This window comes from Embiotoca jacksoni, unplaced genomic scaffold, assembly GCF_022577435.1.
Source record: "Embiotoca jacksoni isolate LCO1_2020_lvr unplaced genomic scaffold, fEmbJac1.0.p SCAF_16, whole genome shotgun sequence".
NCBI lineage: Eukaryota > Metazoa > Chordata > Actinopteri > Embiotocidae > Embiotoca > Embiotoca jacksoni.
Window position 1 is genome coordinate 14153872 of NW_027185296.1, and position 15947 is coordinate 14169818.

The 15947-nt window shown below is 37.2% G+C and overlaps 1 protein-coding gene across 4 annotated transcripts in view; it reads right to left on the reverse strand.

The window, feature by feature from the left end:
• Nucleotides 1-15335, reverse strand: part of LOC138199104 (epidermal growth factor receptor substrate 15-like 1) — a 35625-nt gene extending 20290 nt beyond the window's left edge. For 2 of the 4 annotated variants that reach the window (XM_069151047.1, XM_069151049.1), the window contains exons 1-12: nucleotides 14998-15335; nucleotides 13653-13694; nucleotides 13417-13506; nucleotides 12458-12505; nucleotides 12077-12172; nucleotides 11802-11870; nucleotides 10593-10718; nucleotides 10368-10427; nucleotides 3563-3805; nucleotides 1977-2134; nucleotides 1378-1534; nucleotides 610-672 (exon numbers count right to left, since the gene is read on the reverse strand). In XM_069151047.1, coding sequence (XP_069007148.1) covers nucleotides 610-672; nucleotides 1378-1534; nucleotides 1977-2134; nucleotides 3563-3805; nucleotides 10368-10427; nucleotides 10593-10718; nucleotides 11802-11870; nucleotides 12077-12172; nucleotides 12458-12505; nucleotides 13417-13506; nucleotides 13653-13694; nucleotides 14998-15024 — 1179 coding nt within the window. In that variant the 5' untranslated portion in view covers nucleotides 15025-15335. Of the gene's footprint in view, nucleotides 1-609; nucleotides 673-1377; nucleotides 1535-1976; nucleotides 2135-3562; nucleotides 3806-10367; nucleotides 10428-10592; nucleotides 10719-11801; nucleotides 11871-12076; nucleotides 12173-12457; nucleotides 13272-13416; nucleotides 13507-13652 lie in introns of all 4 variants that reach the window. The other 2 variants (XM_069151046.1, XM_069151048.1) reach the window with 2 other exon arrangements.
• Between the last annotated feature and the right edge of the window lie 612 nt (nucleotides 15336-15947).

Below are 15947 nucleotides of genomic sequence, written 5' to 3' on the forward strand. Positions count from 1 at the left end.
TCTGTTTTTAATTTACATTTTACACAGTGTCTCAACTTTTTTCGGAAACGGGGTTGTAATTTACACCATTTTGATCACTAGCACTTGTTCAAGACACTTGTCTGAGAGTGAAAAACAAAACAAACAAATAAACAGAAATAAATCCAGAGCCTGAATTTAACTTCTTTTCAGCTGAGCATCTCTGAAAGAATCCTGTTTCCAACCAATGATACTGAATCTTCCCGTGATCAGCAGGCAGGTGACAGGGAGGGACACTGTCACTGCACTGATGTCAGAGAAAAATCCTGCAAATGCTTTCCAGTAATCAGCCGGCCACTTAAAGCATTTATAAATCGGACACACCGTCGGTCCATGTTACCTACCCACAACTTGAACATTATAGCCTGAGAGAGGAGGAAGAGGGGAGAGGTAGAAACAGCAGCAGCACAAGAGTTAGGATGGAAGCAGTAAATCTCTTACACTGATTCACCTCCTCACATTTCACACTTCAAGTCTATGTTGGTTGGGGGGGAGGGGTGTAGATTAGCATAGCTCAAAAAACTAGCAGACAAACATGGACAACTTTCAGTCAAAAAGCACGAGAGACGAGAGAGAGAAGACTGTACTCACCCGTCTCATCTCGGATAGAGCGGCCATCTCTGATCCCACCGGAGTCATGTATCCTGAAACACTCTGCAGCCACAGAAACCTCTGGTTACTGACCCAGACGGACACCTCACTCCCTGTAAACCTTTTAAACATCACACACCTGGTCGACTTATTTCCCGCCCAAACCTGCCTAAAAGTGCAATACCATAAACGTCACATTATTCCTTCAAATAGTCAGTAAAAATTAAACAAAATTGATCTCTCAGGATTCGGGGTGCAGGAGAGCTGCTGCTCTGCCAGGACGACCAGCTGCTTCCTCGCTGCTGTCGGCAGATTCAGAATGTTGAGGACAGATGTAGGGTCAACGTTCCTCAATTAATAACTTAGTTTTGGGCTGTTGTTGCACTTTTATTTTGTTTATTTTGGAGCGCTGTGTGTGTGTGTGTGTGTGTGTGTGTGTGTGTGTGTGGAGCGGGGGCGGAGCACCCCAATGTGAAACACAAGAAAGGACAAACAAGGAACGGAGGAGAACTAACGGTCCATTAAACTCACTGAGCTGAAAAGCTGCTCAGCTTGTTGCTGCAGACGTTCGTCCTACCGTCACAGTATGACGTCTTTATGGCAACAGGTCGGAAATTTGCAATCATGATATAAAATGTCTTTATTGTCTGGAAAGCGTTCCCCTTATTATTGGCCTGATCATTAGACGCAATCTGTGTCTTTGCAGCACCTGAACATGAAGCGCTGGGATGAGGTGTGCAGATGTACATGTAGGTGTGGAGGACCTACTGGGACAGGAGTTCCTCTCTCAGAGGGCGGGATCATGTCAGCAGTCAGGGCCTGCGGAGGGTCCATGCCTTTGCTGACTTTCTGCTGGATGAGATGCATCGCGAGGCCAAACTGCTCCCTGGTCAGCTTGCCGATCTGCCTCGTATCTGCCAAAGCCCTGCAGGGAGGAGCAGACGGAGGACGGGATCAGCTCTCAGTGACGAGGAAGGAGATCCGCGATCAGACGGTCTAGCACACACGGCTGCAAGAGTGAAGCTCCTCTGGAGTTCTGTTTCCCAGAGTCACACAGTCACAGGACGTAAAAACCACCAGCACGGAGCAGCTTCTTCTTCTGGGAGATCTGATCACAGTAACTGGAACTCACCAAATACTCACACCATCAAACCGACAACCTGTTTAACATGTGAAGTTAGTTTCTGTGAAGAGCTGCTGAATGTTACCGGAAGAGATATCAAGGAGGAAAGCAACCAAATGAAGCTGATCATTTTGTTCTCCTTGTTAATTCCTAATCGATCAGTCTATTATTTATTACACATTAAGAAAGACATCAGTTACTACTGATATGAACTTCCAAATGTGAGTGAACCATGAGTCGCTACCATATATGGGCGAGGAGGTTCTGAGAAAGTCCAGACTGCATGAAGATGTCCTTCACTTCCAGTCCGCTGACGAAACCGTCCATGTCGGCATCCGTCTTCAGGAAGATGTCATCGTAGCGTCCGCGTTCTGAAACTGGGACCACCCAGTTCACCGAATGCTGACACACACACACACACACACACACACATAGACATACACAGACATACACATAGACATACACACACACACATACACACACAGATACACACACACACACACACACACACACACACACACACACACAGACCACAGACACAGACCACAGACACACACACACACACACACACACACACACACACACACACACACACACACACACACACACACACACACACAGAACACACACACAGACCACAGACACACACGACAGACACACACACACACACACATTTTATCGGTTGATGCATATTTGAAACTATCACACCATGAGTCACTTCTCATTTCAGGACAATGAGGAAAAAAAACCTGTGTGTGTGTAGAACAGGGGTGTCAAACATACGGCCCGCGGGCCGGATCCGGCCCGCCAGGGGGTCCAGCTCGGCCCGCCGGATGACTTTGCTAAGTGTGAAAATTACAGAAAGACATAAATTCCATTTCTATGAGAATATGGAGGTTTATGAGTACAAACGTTTTGTAATTTTTTTTTTTTAATCGATCCAGTAATTGCTTCAAAAACAGCGTAAATGCGATTTCTGCTCCGGAGGCAGCAGCGCTCGTTGCCACAGGCAGCAGCGCTCACTGCTAGGGAATCTGCAGAGGAGAGCCGGGCAGATAAACAGTGGGCTGATGTCTGAGTTTTTGGTCTTTCTGTTTCTAGTTTATTGTAGAAAGACCTTAAAATAGGATTTATCATCCAAAAACCTTCACCAATGATTTAAACAAAGAGAAATATTGTCGTTATGTATGCGTTATTATGCTATGATTTTACTGGTCTGGCCCACTTGAGGTGAAAGTGGGCAGTATGTGGCCCCTTCACTAAAATGAGTTTGACACCCCTGGTGTAGAGCGCCGACTCAGCAGGAACGTACTTCGCAAACTGGTGGTGGTTTTAACTATATAATATATAATATAATATATATAATGAATGAAGAGGATAACATCATACAACTACTGTGTGAGTCATTATATAACTGTTATTTTACACATATTGTTCAAATCTAGTTCTATTAAGACCTATTAACACTAACCAGGGTGTCCAGATGTGTGTGTGTGTGTGTGTGTGTGTGTGTATATATATATATATATTTGCCTGTGTGTGTATATGTGTGTGTACACGTGTCTTTCTGTGTGTGTGTGTGTGTGTGTGTGTGTGTGTGTGTGTGTGTGTGTGTGTGTGTGTGTGTGTGTGTGTGTGTGTGTGTATAAGAGTGTGACATCTGAACATGATGGTGATGAACAGATCAGAGTTGTAAAACATTAAAAGTCCTTCAGATGTTCAGCGATGTTTTATCTCGACTCTGAGGTGAAGTGATGGATTCCTGAGTTGACTGATGAAGGTGTCCACTACACTACAACATGGTGCAGTGGTGTGTGCGGTGTGTATTACCGGGCCGGATTTGAGTGTGTGTTTGGGCGACAGGCTGCCGGTGCTGTTGAGGGAGTTCATGCTGCCGTGGGAGGGCGTGGAGCGCAGCGAGTCTTTGGGCGGCGGAGGGCTCGCGGGCAGGACGGGTACCGAGCTGGCCACCGAGCCCAGACTCCTCTTCCTCTTCGACGGAGGGATGAGTGACGAGGGGAGGAGAGCAGGAACGGGCTCCTTCTCCAGGGCCCGGTACACCAGGTGCATCGCCTGAGGAGCACATGCCGCTTTAAACACACACTAACTAACTGGCTGCCAGTCTGAGGCAGGACAGGAAGTAGACATCAGAACATGAAGTAGATATCAGGACAGGAAGTAGCTATCAGGAGAGGAAGTAGCTATCAGGAGAGGAAGTAGACATCAGGACAGGAAATAGATATCAGGACAGGAAGTAGATATCAGGAGAGGAAGTAGACATCAGGACAGGAAGTAGACATCAGGACAGGAAGTAGACATCAGGACAGGAAGTAGATATCAGGAAAGGAAATAGATATCAGGAAAGGAAATAGATATCAGGACAGGAAGTAGATATCAGGAGAGGAAGTAGACATCAGGACAGGAAGTTGTTGCAGTTTAATGTTGCGTTCATAACAAAATCGCATTACTCGCTCAAGTTAAATATTTTCTATTCACCGTAAATTGGGTCCTTTACTGTCGCCTAGTGGGAATAATTGCCTTCACGTTTGTTTTGAACCATTACACGCTTCTCTGTAGTTTATTTAGAGCTGTCACCCCCCCCCCCCCCCAACACACCATAGACACTACGTCTGTTCTCTGACCACCTGAATTAAATCAATCAAAATTCTACAAAAAAATTTATCCAAAGAAATGTAGTCAAAATCAATATTACTAAATTAACAGAACCAAAAAAATAAAAAAAATAAAGTTTGGAATCATACATATTAAATCTCTCTTGTCGACATCTCTGCTGGTAAATCATTTTATAACTGATAAGTTTCCGCTGGCCTGACAGTCTAAAAACATGCCTTTACTTTAACCTTTACTGCTCTGGATCCACCTGCTTCAGCCAACTACAGACTGAATCCAACCTGCTCTTTATTCCTACAATCCTTGACAAAGGTTAATGCAAATTAAAATGTGACCATCTGCACAGGAATGGATTTTCAGTCAGGCTTTAGAGGGCAGCATAGCACAGAAACACAAACAATCTTCAGAAGACATCATTACATCAGAAAACCGCTTTCAAACTGTTCAGACACAACTTCCACGACTGATTACACCAATCTGATATTCCGTGTTATTTACTATGAGGGGTTATTGTGCTGAAGAGATCTTCTTTAGCAACACTCCACACAAAGTGGAAGAACGTGAAAACCTGATCTGGTTTATTTTGGTTTCTCTCTGACATTCAGGTGGGTCAGAATTGATTAAATCCATGAGGCCCACAGGCCAGGACCAGACAACTCATCATGTCATCAGGAACCAGAGACCCAGTAACGATTTGATGACACGAAGAACTCAGGCTGTTTTACACTGATGAATAACACTGAGTGTATCTGTGTCACTAATTTCAGGCCAAAGAGAATCAAAACAGCAGGATATAAAGAAATAATAGAGATTATTACTGGATATAAAGAAATAATAGAGATTATTACTGGATATAAAGAAATAATAGAGATTATTACTGGATATAAAGAAATAATAGAGATTATTACTGGATATAAAGAAATAATAGAGATTATTACTGGATATAAAGAAACAATAGAGATTATTACTGGATATAAAGAAATAATAGAGATTATTACTGGATATAAAGAAATAATAGAGGTTATACTGGATATAAAGAAATAATAGAGATTATACTGGATATAAAGAAATAACAGAGATTATTACTGGATATAAATAAATAATAGAGATTATACTGGATATAAAGAAATAACAGAGATTATTACTGGATATAAATAAATAATATAGATTATACTGGATATAAAGAAATAACAGAGATTATTACTGGATATAAAGAAATAATATAGATTATACTGGATATAAATAAATAATAGAGATTATACTGGATATAAAGAAATAATAGAGATTATTACTGGATATAAAAGAAATAATATAGATTATACTGAATGTAAATAAATAATAGAGATTATTACTGGATATAAAGAAATAATAGAGATTATTATTGGATATAAAGAAATAATATAAATTATACTGGATATAAAGAAATAATAGAGATTATTACTGGATATAAATAAATAATAGAGATTATACTGGATATAAAGAAATAATATAGATTATACTAAATGTAAATAAATAATATAGATTATACTGGATATAAAGAAATAATATAGATTATACTGGATATAAAGAAATAATAGAGATTATACTGGATATAAAGAAATAATAGAGATTATACTGGATATAAAAGAAATAATAGAGATTATTACTGGATATGCAGAAATAATATAGATTATACTGGATATAAAGAAATAATATAGATTATACTGGATATAAAGAAATAATAGAGATTATACTGGATATAAAGAAATAATAGAGATTATACTGGATATAAAGAAATAATATAGATTATACTGAATGTAAATAAATAATAGAGATTATTACTGGATATAAAGAAATAATAGAGATTATACTGGATATAAAGAAATAATATAGATTATACTGGATATAAAGAAATAATATAAATTATACTGGATATAAAGAAATAATAGAGATTATACTGGATATAAAGAAATAACATAAATTATACTGGATATAAAGAAATAATAGAGATTATTACTGGATATAAATAAATAATAGAGATTATACTGGATATAAAGAAATAATATAGATTATACTGGATATAAAGAAATAATATAGATTGTACTGGATATAAAGAAATAATATAGATTATTACTGGATATAAAGAAATAATATAGATTATACTGGATATAAAGAAATAATATAGATTGTACTGGATATAAAGAAATAATAGAGATTATTACTGGATATAAAGGAATAATATAGATTATACTGGATATAAAGAAATAATAGAGATTATACTGGATATGAAGAAATAATAGAGATTATTACTGGATATAAAGGAATAATCGAGATTATTACTGGATATAAAGAAATAATAGAGATTATACTGGATATAAAGAAATAACAGAGATTATACTGGATATAAAGAAATAATATAGATTGTACTGGATGTAAATAAATAATAGAGATTATTACTGGATATAAATAAACAATATAGATTATACTGGATATAAAGAAATAATATAGATTATACTGAATGTAAATAAATAATAGAGATTATTCCTGGATATAAAGAAATAATATCGATTATTACTGGATATAAAGAAATAATATAAATTATACTGGATATAAAGAAATAATAGAGATTATTACTGGATATAAATAAATAATAGAGATTATACTGGATATAAAGAAATAATATAGATTATACTAAATGTAAATAAATAATATAGATTATACTGGATATAAAGAAATAATATAGATTATACTGGATATAAAGAAATAATAGAGATTATACTGGATATAAAGAAATAATAGAGATTATACTGGATATAAAGAAATAATATAGATTGTACTGGATATAAAGAAATAATATAGATTATTACTGGATATAAAGAAATAATATAAATTATACTGGATATAAAGAAATAATAGAGATTATTACTGGATATAAATAAATAATAGAGATTATACTGGATATAAAGAAATAATATAGATTATACTGGATATAAAGAAATAATAGAGATTATACTGGATATAAAGAAATAATATAGATTATTACTGGATATAAAGAAATAATATAGATTATACTGGATATAAATAAATAATAGAGATTATTACTGGATATAAATAAATAATAGAGATTATACTGGATATAAAGAAATAATATAGATTATACTGAATGTAAATAAATAATAGAGATTATTACTGGATATAAATGAATAATAGAGATTATACTGGATATAAAGAAATAATATAGATTATACTAAATGTAAATAAATAATATAGATTATACTGGATATAAAGAAATAATAGAGATTATACTGGATATAAAGAAATAATAGAGATTATACTGGATATAAAGAAATAATATAGATTATACTGAATGTAAATAAATAATAGAGATTATTACTGGATATAAAGAAATAATAGAGATTATACTGGATATAAAGAAATAATATAGATTATACTGGATATAAAGAAATAATATAAATTATACTGGATATAAAGAAATAATAGAGATTATACTGGATATAAAGAAATAACATAAATTATACTGGATATAAAGAAATAATAGAGATTATTACTGGATATAAAGAAATAATAGAGATTATACTGGATATAAAGAAATAATATAGATTATACTGGATATAAAGAAATAATATAGATTGTACTGGATATAAAGAAATAATATAGATTATTACTGGATATAAAGAAATAATATAGATTATACTGGATATAAAGAAATAATATAGATTGTACTGGATATAAAGAAATAATAGAGATTATTACTGGATATAAAGGAATAATATAGATTATACTGGATATAAAGAAATAATAGAGATTATACTGGATATGAAGAAATAATAGAGATTATTACTGGATATAAAGAAATAATAGAGATTATACTGGATATAAAGAAATAATAGAGATTATACTGGATATAAAGAAATAATATAGATTGTACTGGATATAAAGAAATAATATAGATTATTACTGGATATAAAGAAATAATATAAATTATACTGGATATAAAGAAATAATAGAGATTATTACTGGATATAAATAAATAATAGAGATTATACTGGATATAAAGAAATAATATAGATTATACTGGATATAAAGAAATAATAGAGATTATACTGGATATAAAGAAATAATATAGATTATTACTGGATATAAAGAAATAATATAGATTATACTGGATATAAAGAAATAATATAGATTATACTTGATATAAAGAAATAATATAGATTATACTGGATATAAAGAAATAATAGAGATTATTACTGGATATAAAGAAATAATATAGATTATACTGGATATAAAGAAATAATATAGATTATACTGGATATAAAGAAATAATAGAGATTATTACTGGATATAAAGAAATAATATAGATTATACTGGATATAAAGAAATAATAGATTATTACTGGATATGAAGAAATAATAGAGATTATTACTGGATATAAAGAAATAATATAGATTATACTGGATATAAAGCAATAATAGAGATTATACTGGATATGAAGAAATAATAGAGATTATTACTGGATATAAAGGAATAATAGAGATTATTACTGGATATAAAGAAATAATATAGATTATACTGGATATAAAGAAATAATAGAGATTATACTGGATATAAAGAAATAATATAGATTATACTGGATGTAAATAAATAATAGAGATTATTACTGGATATAAATAAATAATAGAGATTATACTGGATATAAAGAAATAATATAGATTATACTAAATGTAAATAAATAATATAGATTATACTGGATATAAAGAAATAATATAGATTATACTGGATATAAAGAAATAATAGAGATTATACTGGATATAAAGAAATAATAGAGATTATACTGGATATAAAGAAATAATATAGATTGTACTGGATATAAAGAAATAATATAGATTATTACTGGATATAAAGAAATAATATAGATTATACTGGATATAAAGAAATAATATAGATTGTACTGGATATAAAGAAATAATATAGATTATTACTGGATATAAAGAAATAATATAGATTATACTGGATATAAAGAAATAATATAGATTATACTTGATATAAAGAAATAATATAGATTATACTGGATATAAATAAATAATAGAGATTATTACTGGATATAAAGAAATAATATAGATTATACTGGATATAAAGAAATAATATAGATTATACTGGATATAAATAAATAATAGAGATTATTACTGGATATAAAGAAATAATATAGATTATACTGGATATAAAGAAATAATAGATTATTACTGGATATGAAGAAATAATAGAGATTATTACTGGATATAAAGAAATAATATAGATTATACTGGATATAAAGAAATAATAGAGATTATACTGGATATGAAGAAATAATAGAGATTATTACTGGATATAAAGAAACAATATAGATTATACTGGATATAAAGAAATAATATAGGTTATACTGGATATAAAGAAATAATATAGATTATACTGGATATAAATAAATAATAGAGATTATTACTAGATATAAATAAATAATAGAGATTATACTGGATATAAATAAATAATATAGATTATACTGGATGTAAATAAATAATATAGATTATACTGGATATAAATAAATAATAGAGATTATACTGGATATAAATAAATAATATAGATTATACTGGATGTAAATAAATAATATAGATTATACTGGATATAAATAAATAATAGAGATTATACTGGATATAAATAAATAATATAGATTATTACTGGATGTAAATAAATAATATAGATTATACTGGATGTAAATAAATAATATAGATTATACTGGATATAAATAAATAATAGAGATTATACTGGATATAAATAAATAATATAGATTATTACTGGATATAAAGAAACAATATAGATTATACTGGATATAAAGAAATAATAGAGATTATTACTGGATATAAAGAAATAATAGAGATTATACTGGATATAAAGAAATAATAGAGATTATACTGGATATAAAGAAATAATAGAGATTATTACTGGATATAAAGTAACAATAAAGACTCACCACTGCAAACTCATCTCTGTCCAAATGGCCGTCTTTATCGATGTCACTCAGGTCCCAAACCTACCAGCAAGAAACAGACTGGATCAGGATGAATGAGGCCATTCGTCAAAATCCGTGGGTTAAGATTCAGCGTCATTGTTATAGAGCCACATTGGAAAAAGCATGTTGTGGAACCAACAAGCCGAGTGAAGATGAAACAGAAGAACCCTGAAGTGAAGTAAATACCTTCCCGAGGATATCCAGAGGCAGCTTGGAGTTGATCAGGACCGGTTTGACCTTCTCTCCTGACAGCAACCCATTGACCGGGACCAAACTTTCAAAGATCCCATCGAATTTATTCTTCTCTTCGGGCTACAAAGGAAAACACACACATTCTCTACAAGCCTGATCTGCTAACGTCAGAGTCAGTCTGACAATGAAAGAGCTTCCGGATCTCAACGTTGGAGCCAAGACAACATCAGAGATCTGAGATCATGAGAAATAGCTGATGCAGATAGCTGGACTCTTTACAGCTAACCAACTGTGTGTGTGCGTGTGTGTGTGTGCGTGTGTGTGTGTGTGTGTGTGTGTGTGTGCGCGTGTGTGTGTGTGCGTGTGTGTGCGTGTGTGTGTGTGCGCCCGTGTGTGCGCCCGTGTGTGCGCCCGTGTGTGTGTGTGCGTGTGCGCCCGTGTGCGTGTGTGTGTGTGTGTGTGTGTGTGTGTGTGTGCGTGTGCGCCCGTGTGTGTGTGCGTGTGCGCCCGTGTGCGTGTGTGTGTGTGTGTGTGTGTGTGTGTGTGTGTGTGTGCGTGTGCGCCCGTGTGTGTGTGCGTGTGCGCCCGTGTGTGTGTGTGTGTGTGTGTGTGTGTGTGCGCGTGTGTGTGTGTGTGCGTGTGTGTGTGTGCGCCCGTGTGTGCGCCCGTGTGTGCGCCCGTGTGTGTGTGTGCGTGTGCGCCCGTGTGCGTGTGTGTGTGTGTGTGTGTGTGTGTGTGTGTGTGTGTGTGTGTGCGTGTGCGCCCGTGTGTGTGTGCGTGTGCGCCCGTGTGTGTGCGCCCGTGTGTGTGTGTGTGTGTGTGTGTGTGTGTGTGTGTGTGTGTGTGTGTGTGTGTGTGCGCCCGTGTGTGTGTGTGTGTGTGTGTGTGTGTGTGTGTGTGTGTGTGCGCGTGTGTGTGTGTGTGCGTCCGTGTGTGCGCCCGTGTGTGCGCCCGTGTGTGTGTGCGCCCGTGTGCGTGTGTGTGTGTGTGTGTGTGTGTGTGTGTGTGTGTGTGCGTGTGCGCCCGTGTGTGTGTGCGTGTGCGCCCGTGTGTGTGCGCCCGTGTGTGTGTGTGTGTGTGTGTGTGTGTGTGTGTGTGTGTGTGTGTGCGCCCGTGTGTGTGTGTGTGTGTGTGTGTGTGTGTGTGTGTGTGTGTGTGTGTGTGTGTGTGTGTGTGTGTGTGTGTGTGTGTGTGTGTGTCTACCCTGACAGCCCAGTGGGACTCTGCTGAAGCAGCGGTTGTGCAGCTGAGAGACGGACTGCTGGTGTCCTTCTGCAATCAGACATGAGAAGTTAATTAAAGCCTTTCTGTTGATTCATTATGAATCGGCGCTGCGAAATTTGCTTTTAAAACTGTTTATTTTTCTTGCATAATAAAGACACAGAAATACGTTCCTAATTCATGACATAATAACATAACATGACCACTTTTTCAATGGTTTTATAAAGAGTAAACTTTGATGATGATCTGACACTCACAAACTTGGGAGGCGGGATTGTGAGGTTGAGGCTGGACAGACTGACTTCCTGACCACTCTGAGCGCAGGCCACCAGCCGCAGGGCAACATAAAACCCCTGAGAGGGAAAACACACATGAAGTCCGGCCCCTCTTTAAAAAACCAACAGTGACGGGGCTCCCCAAAGACTTACAGCCACCGTTACAGAAATAAAGAAAAAAAGGAAAAACTATAGAGCATCATAAGAAAATTAAATATTCCCTCTGTTTGCTGCACACGTTTATGTTTGCTGGTATCGGCTGAACTCATCTGTGCAGGTCAGTCTGTGGATGTTGGCTTATATTTATCGTTATCTGTTGATCAGAATAAACAATTATTTACCCACAAACCATCTCTTCCTCACCTGTTTGTCCAGGTAGCCTTTGCCATCAGGATCAGCCAAATCCCAGATCTGAAACACGAGACACCAGCACACACTCAACAGTGACATGGAAAACCACATGTTCCAGTTGTCCCGAGGTCACCGTCCACTGATCACCTGTGACATCCTGAATATGTCTCAGAACATCGTTCTCATCAGAAAAGATCGTCTCTGACTCAAACAGATGAGACCAGCTCACTCCAGACTTTACTTTTGGATGGAGGGACTGCAGCTGTCGTTGCGTTTCTTGACGGAGTGTCGCACAGTGGGTTGTTTGGCGCTTAACTTTGCCATGCCAGTGAACATTTACCCGTCCCTCCAGGAGTTCAGAGTTGTTTTGTGATTGTTACGATCAAGAATGTTTGATTTTGGAAAGGATTTTCTGAAAAAATGTTAATGTAATTTGTAGAGTTTTAAGTGATTATTTTGTGAAAAATTGCAGGAATTAGAAAATATTTAATGCTGAGAAAGTAAAAAAGGTTTTCTTTTTTTTTTTTTTAATCACTACCTGATAAAGGAATAAATATATAATTACTTCCTGTGATAGAAATCATGCTGCACATCAGAAATATTGTATTTCCAATCTTTTTTTTAATTTATTCATTGAACTTAGAGAACCATGGAGCTAAAAGTTACAAAAATAAACCGTAAAGAGGTCGGCTCCAAAAAGCCTCCGGCTCCATAGACTCCCATTCAACTTCTCTCATCAAATCCAAAGTGAATAAAATGTGTCCATCAGTTATCTCGGTGTTGTTAGCTAAAGTCACTCCTTCTTATTAGTTTTCTGGAGGTCCATCTGAAAATAATCCCTCATTCATTAGAAAAGAAGATTCAAGAAGACCTGTTTTTGGGGGCGTGTCTGTTTGATGTTGTTGATATCGTTGGGCGAACGATATCAACAACCTGCCGTTGCAGCAAACAGCAGGTCTTGTACTACCTACCTTTCCCAGCGTTACGTCAGCCAGTCCAGACTTCTTCAGGAACAGGGCGGCTTCTGTCGGTCCGACTCTCCCCGTATTCCCGGGATCGACCTTCAATCAAACAAACGGGCTCAGAGCGCTGTGGCAGCGGTTCACGGTTCATTTTCACACACAGCTGTCTCAGACACGTCATGTGTCCTTCACATTGTTCCATAGAAACCAGGGCTGCAGTTCGGATGTGATGTGCTTCACCTTACCTGTCGGTAGAAGTTCTCATATACGGGGTTCCCAGTTGACAGCTGTGGAAGAGAAAGTACGTTAGCAGCACACTATGAACACCTTCAGCTGAGACTGCTGACGAAACACGAGCAGTTTTAATTTGACATTCAACAGAAATCTACCAGCTGAAACTGATGCCATCAAATCTGATCTGTTTACACTCAGTAACACACGACACTGATTTGTGGGTGAGGTGGGGGTGGAGGTGGAGGTGGAGGGGTGGGGTGGTGGGTTTCAGATGTGGAATACATGTGCAGTATATATGCAGTAGATGTTCAGTAGATGTTACAGTTCATTACATTTCATTTATCTGATGCTTTTATCCAAAGACTTACAAGAAGTTCATTTCAACATGAGGGTTCAAAACCACAACAACAATCAAGAAAGTACAATTTTCTTCCAGAAAGCCAAACTACAAAGTTCTACTTTAAGTTCTACTTTAAGTTCTACTTTAAGTTCTCCTTTAAGTTCTCCTTTAAGTTCTCCTTTAAGTTCTCCTTTAAGTTCTCCTTTAAGTTCTACTTTAAGTTCTCCTTTAAGTTCTCCTTTAAGTTCTCCTTTAAGTTCTACTTTAAGTTCTCCTTTAAGTTCTCCTTTAAGTTCTCCTTTAAGTTCTCCTGTTCAAGGTGAAGTTTGAAGAGGTGTGTTTAGTTTGTGGCGTTCAGGTCACAGATGTTCAGCAGATGTTCAGCAGATGTTCAGTGTTCAACCATTCAGAGCATGTAGAAGTTAAACTGCTCATTTAAATAGTCGTTGTCTCTTCTGATTGGTGACGTCATCGACAGACCACGTTAAACAAACCCTGCAGCAGCGCAGCACGCGGAGGAGCGTCAGGATCCCTGACATCACCTCCCGGTGAGCTGGATGAGTAAAGAGCCTCCGGTGCAGCCTCCGGTGCAGCCTCCGGTACAGCCACCGGTGCAGCCTCCGGTACAGCACCGGGCATCAAGGCTAGGCTAGCTGCGGTCGGCTAGCTTGATGACGGCGCGGTGTCACCGTTTCAGGTGCTCCGCCGCTCGTGCACCGCGCTGCTACCGGCTGCGGACACCGCGGCCGTGCTGCTCATCATGTGCACGTGTGTGACTCGTCGGTTAAATGTGTGTTGTGTCGTAGATGAACGGCAGCGGGCTGATGCTAACGGAGCTGCAGGCCTGCACCGAGCCGCGTCCTGCCGCGTCCCGCCGCGTCCTGCCGCGTCCTGCCGCCTTTCAAAGAGAGCTCTGCTCGGTTCAACAAGATGTCAGCAACGACACCGCTGTGTCTCGGTAGGACGCATCAATGCTCTGAGCTGGACCGTTAGGTGGGAAACAGCTGCATCTTTACCTGGGTGAGAGATGTGAGGGCTGCCATCTTCCCTGTTGCTGCGGGAACGCACCCACCCTCCCTGTGCAGGGACACGCGCCCCCTGGCGGACACAGCTGATCCTCCACCACAGCTTTACTCCGTTTATTTTAGGAACTGCAAGATTCCTTGCAAAATGATACGTCGCAGGAGTACACCTGAAACGGCTGCACCTTGACTCGTGTTGTTAAGGCTGCTATAAACCCCGCTCATAGGTCTGGACTCTGAATCTACAGCAGGATCTGAGGTTACCGTGGTAACTTCAATTTTAACTCTGGCTTTCCGGGACAAGGAAGATGGTTCAGCCCCAGTTCCGGCGCCATTGTAATGATGCTGCAGACCTAACCTGCTCTGGATAACTGATCATAACAAATAAAAGCTCCGCCTACTGACTCATCAGTTCTCTTGGATAATGACGTCATTGTCATTATGGTGGGCTGACAGTGAGCCTGTGGAGGGCGGAGGGTTCAGAGACCCACAAACCTCTGTGTTTCCCTGACCATTTCATAAGGAAGACATAGATTCTATTTTAATTGTTGGTGCTTTTGTGAACTGATTTCCTCCTACAGCAGACACTGTCGAACTGAAGCCTTGCACTACTTACAAGATGTGACAGTAAACCTCCTTTGAATTCTGGTTTTATTTCTTATTTATTCCCCAGTCTGTTTGATGCAGCTGAAAATCATATTCAAATCTGTAATATGATTTTATACATCTGTGAACAATTCATATGGTCTAAATATTATAGTTTGGTCTTGTTTGTAAAATATGCTGCAAGTACACCTACCAGTGATTTCCATGTGATGGGTCAGATGCTGCAAACCCCGCCCCTTTTATGTAAACATTTGTAGCTGGACCGGGGTACAGTTTATGATTGATTTTATTATTAAGTTAATAAGCAGCTTTGTGTGGTCCTGATTGTGACTGAAGGC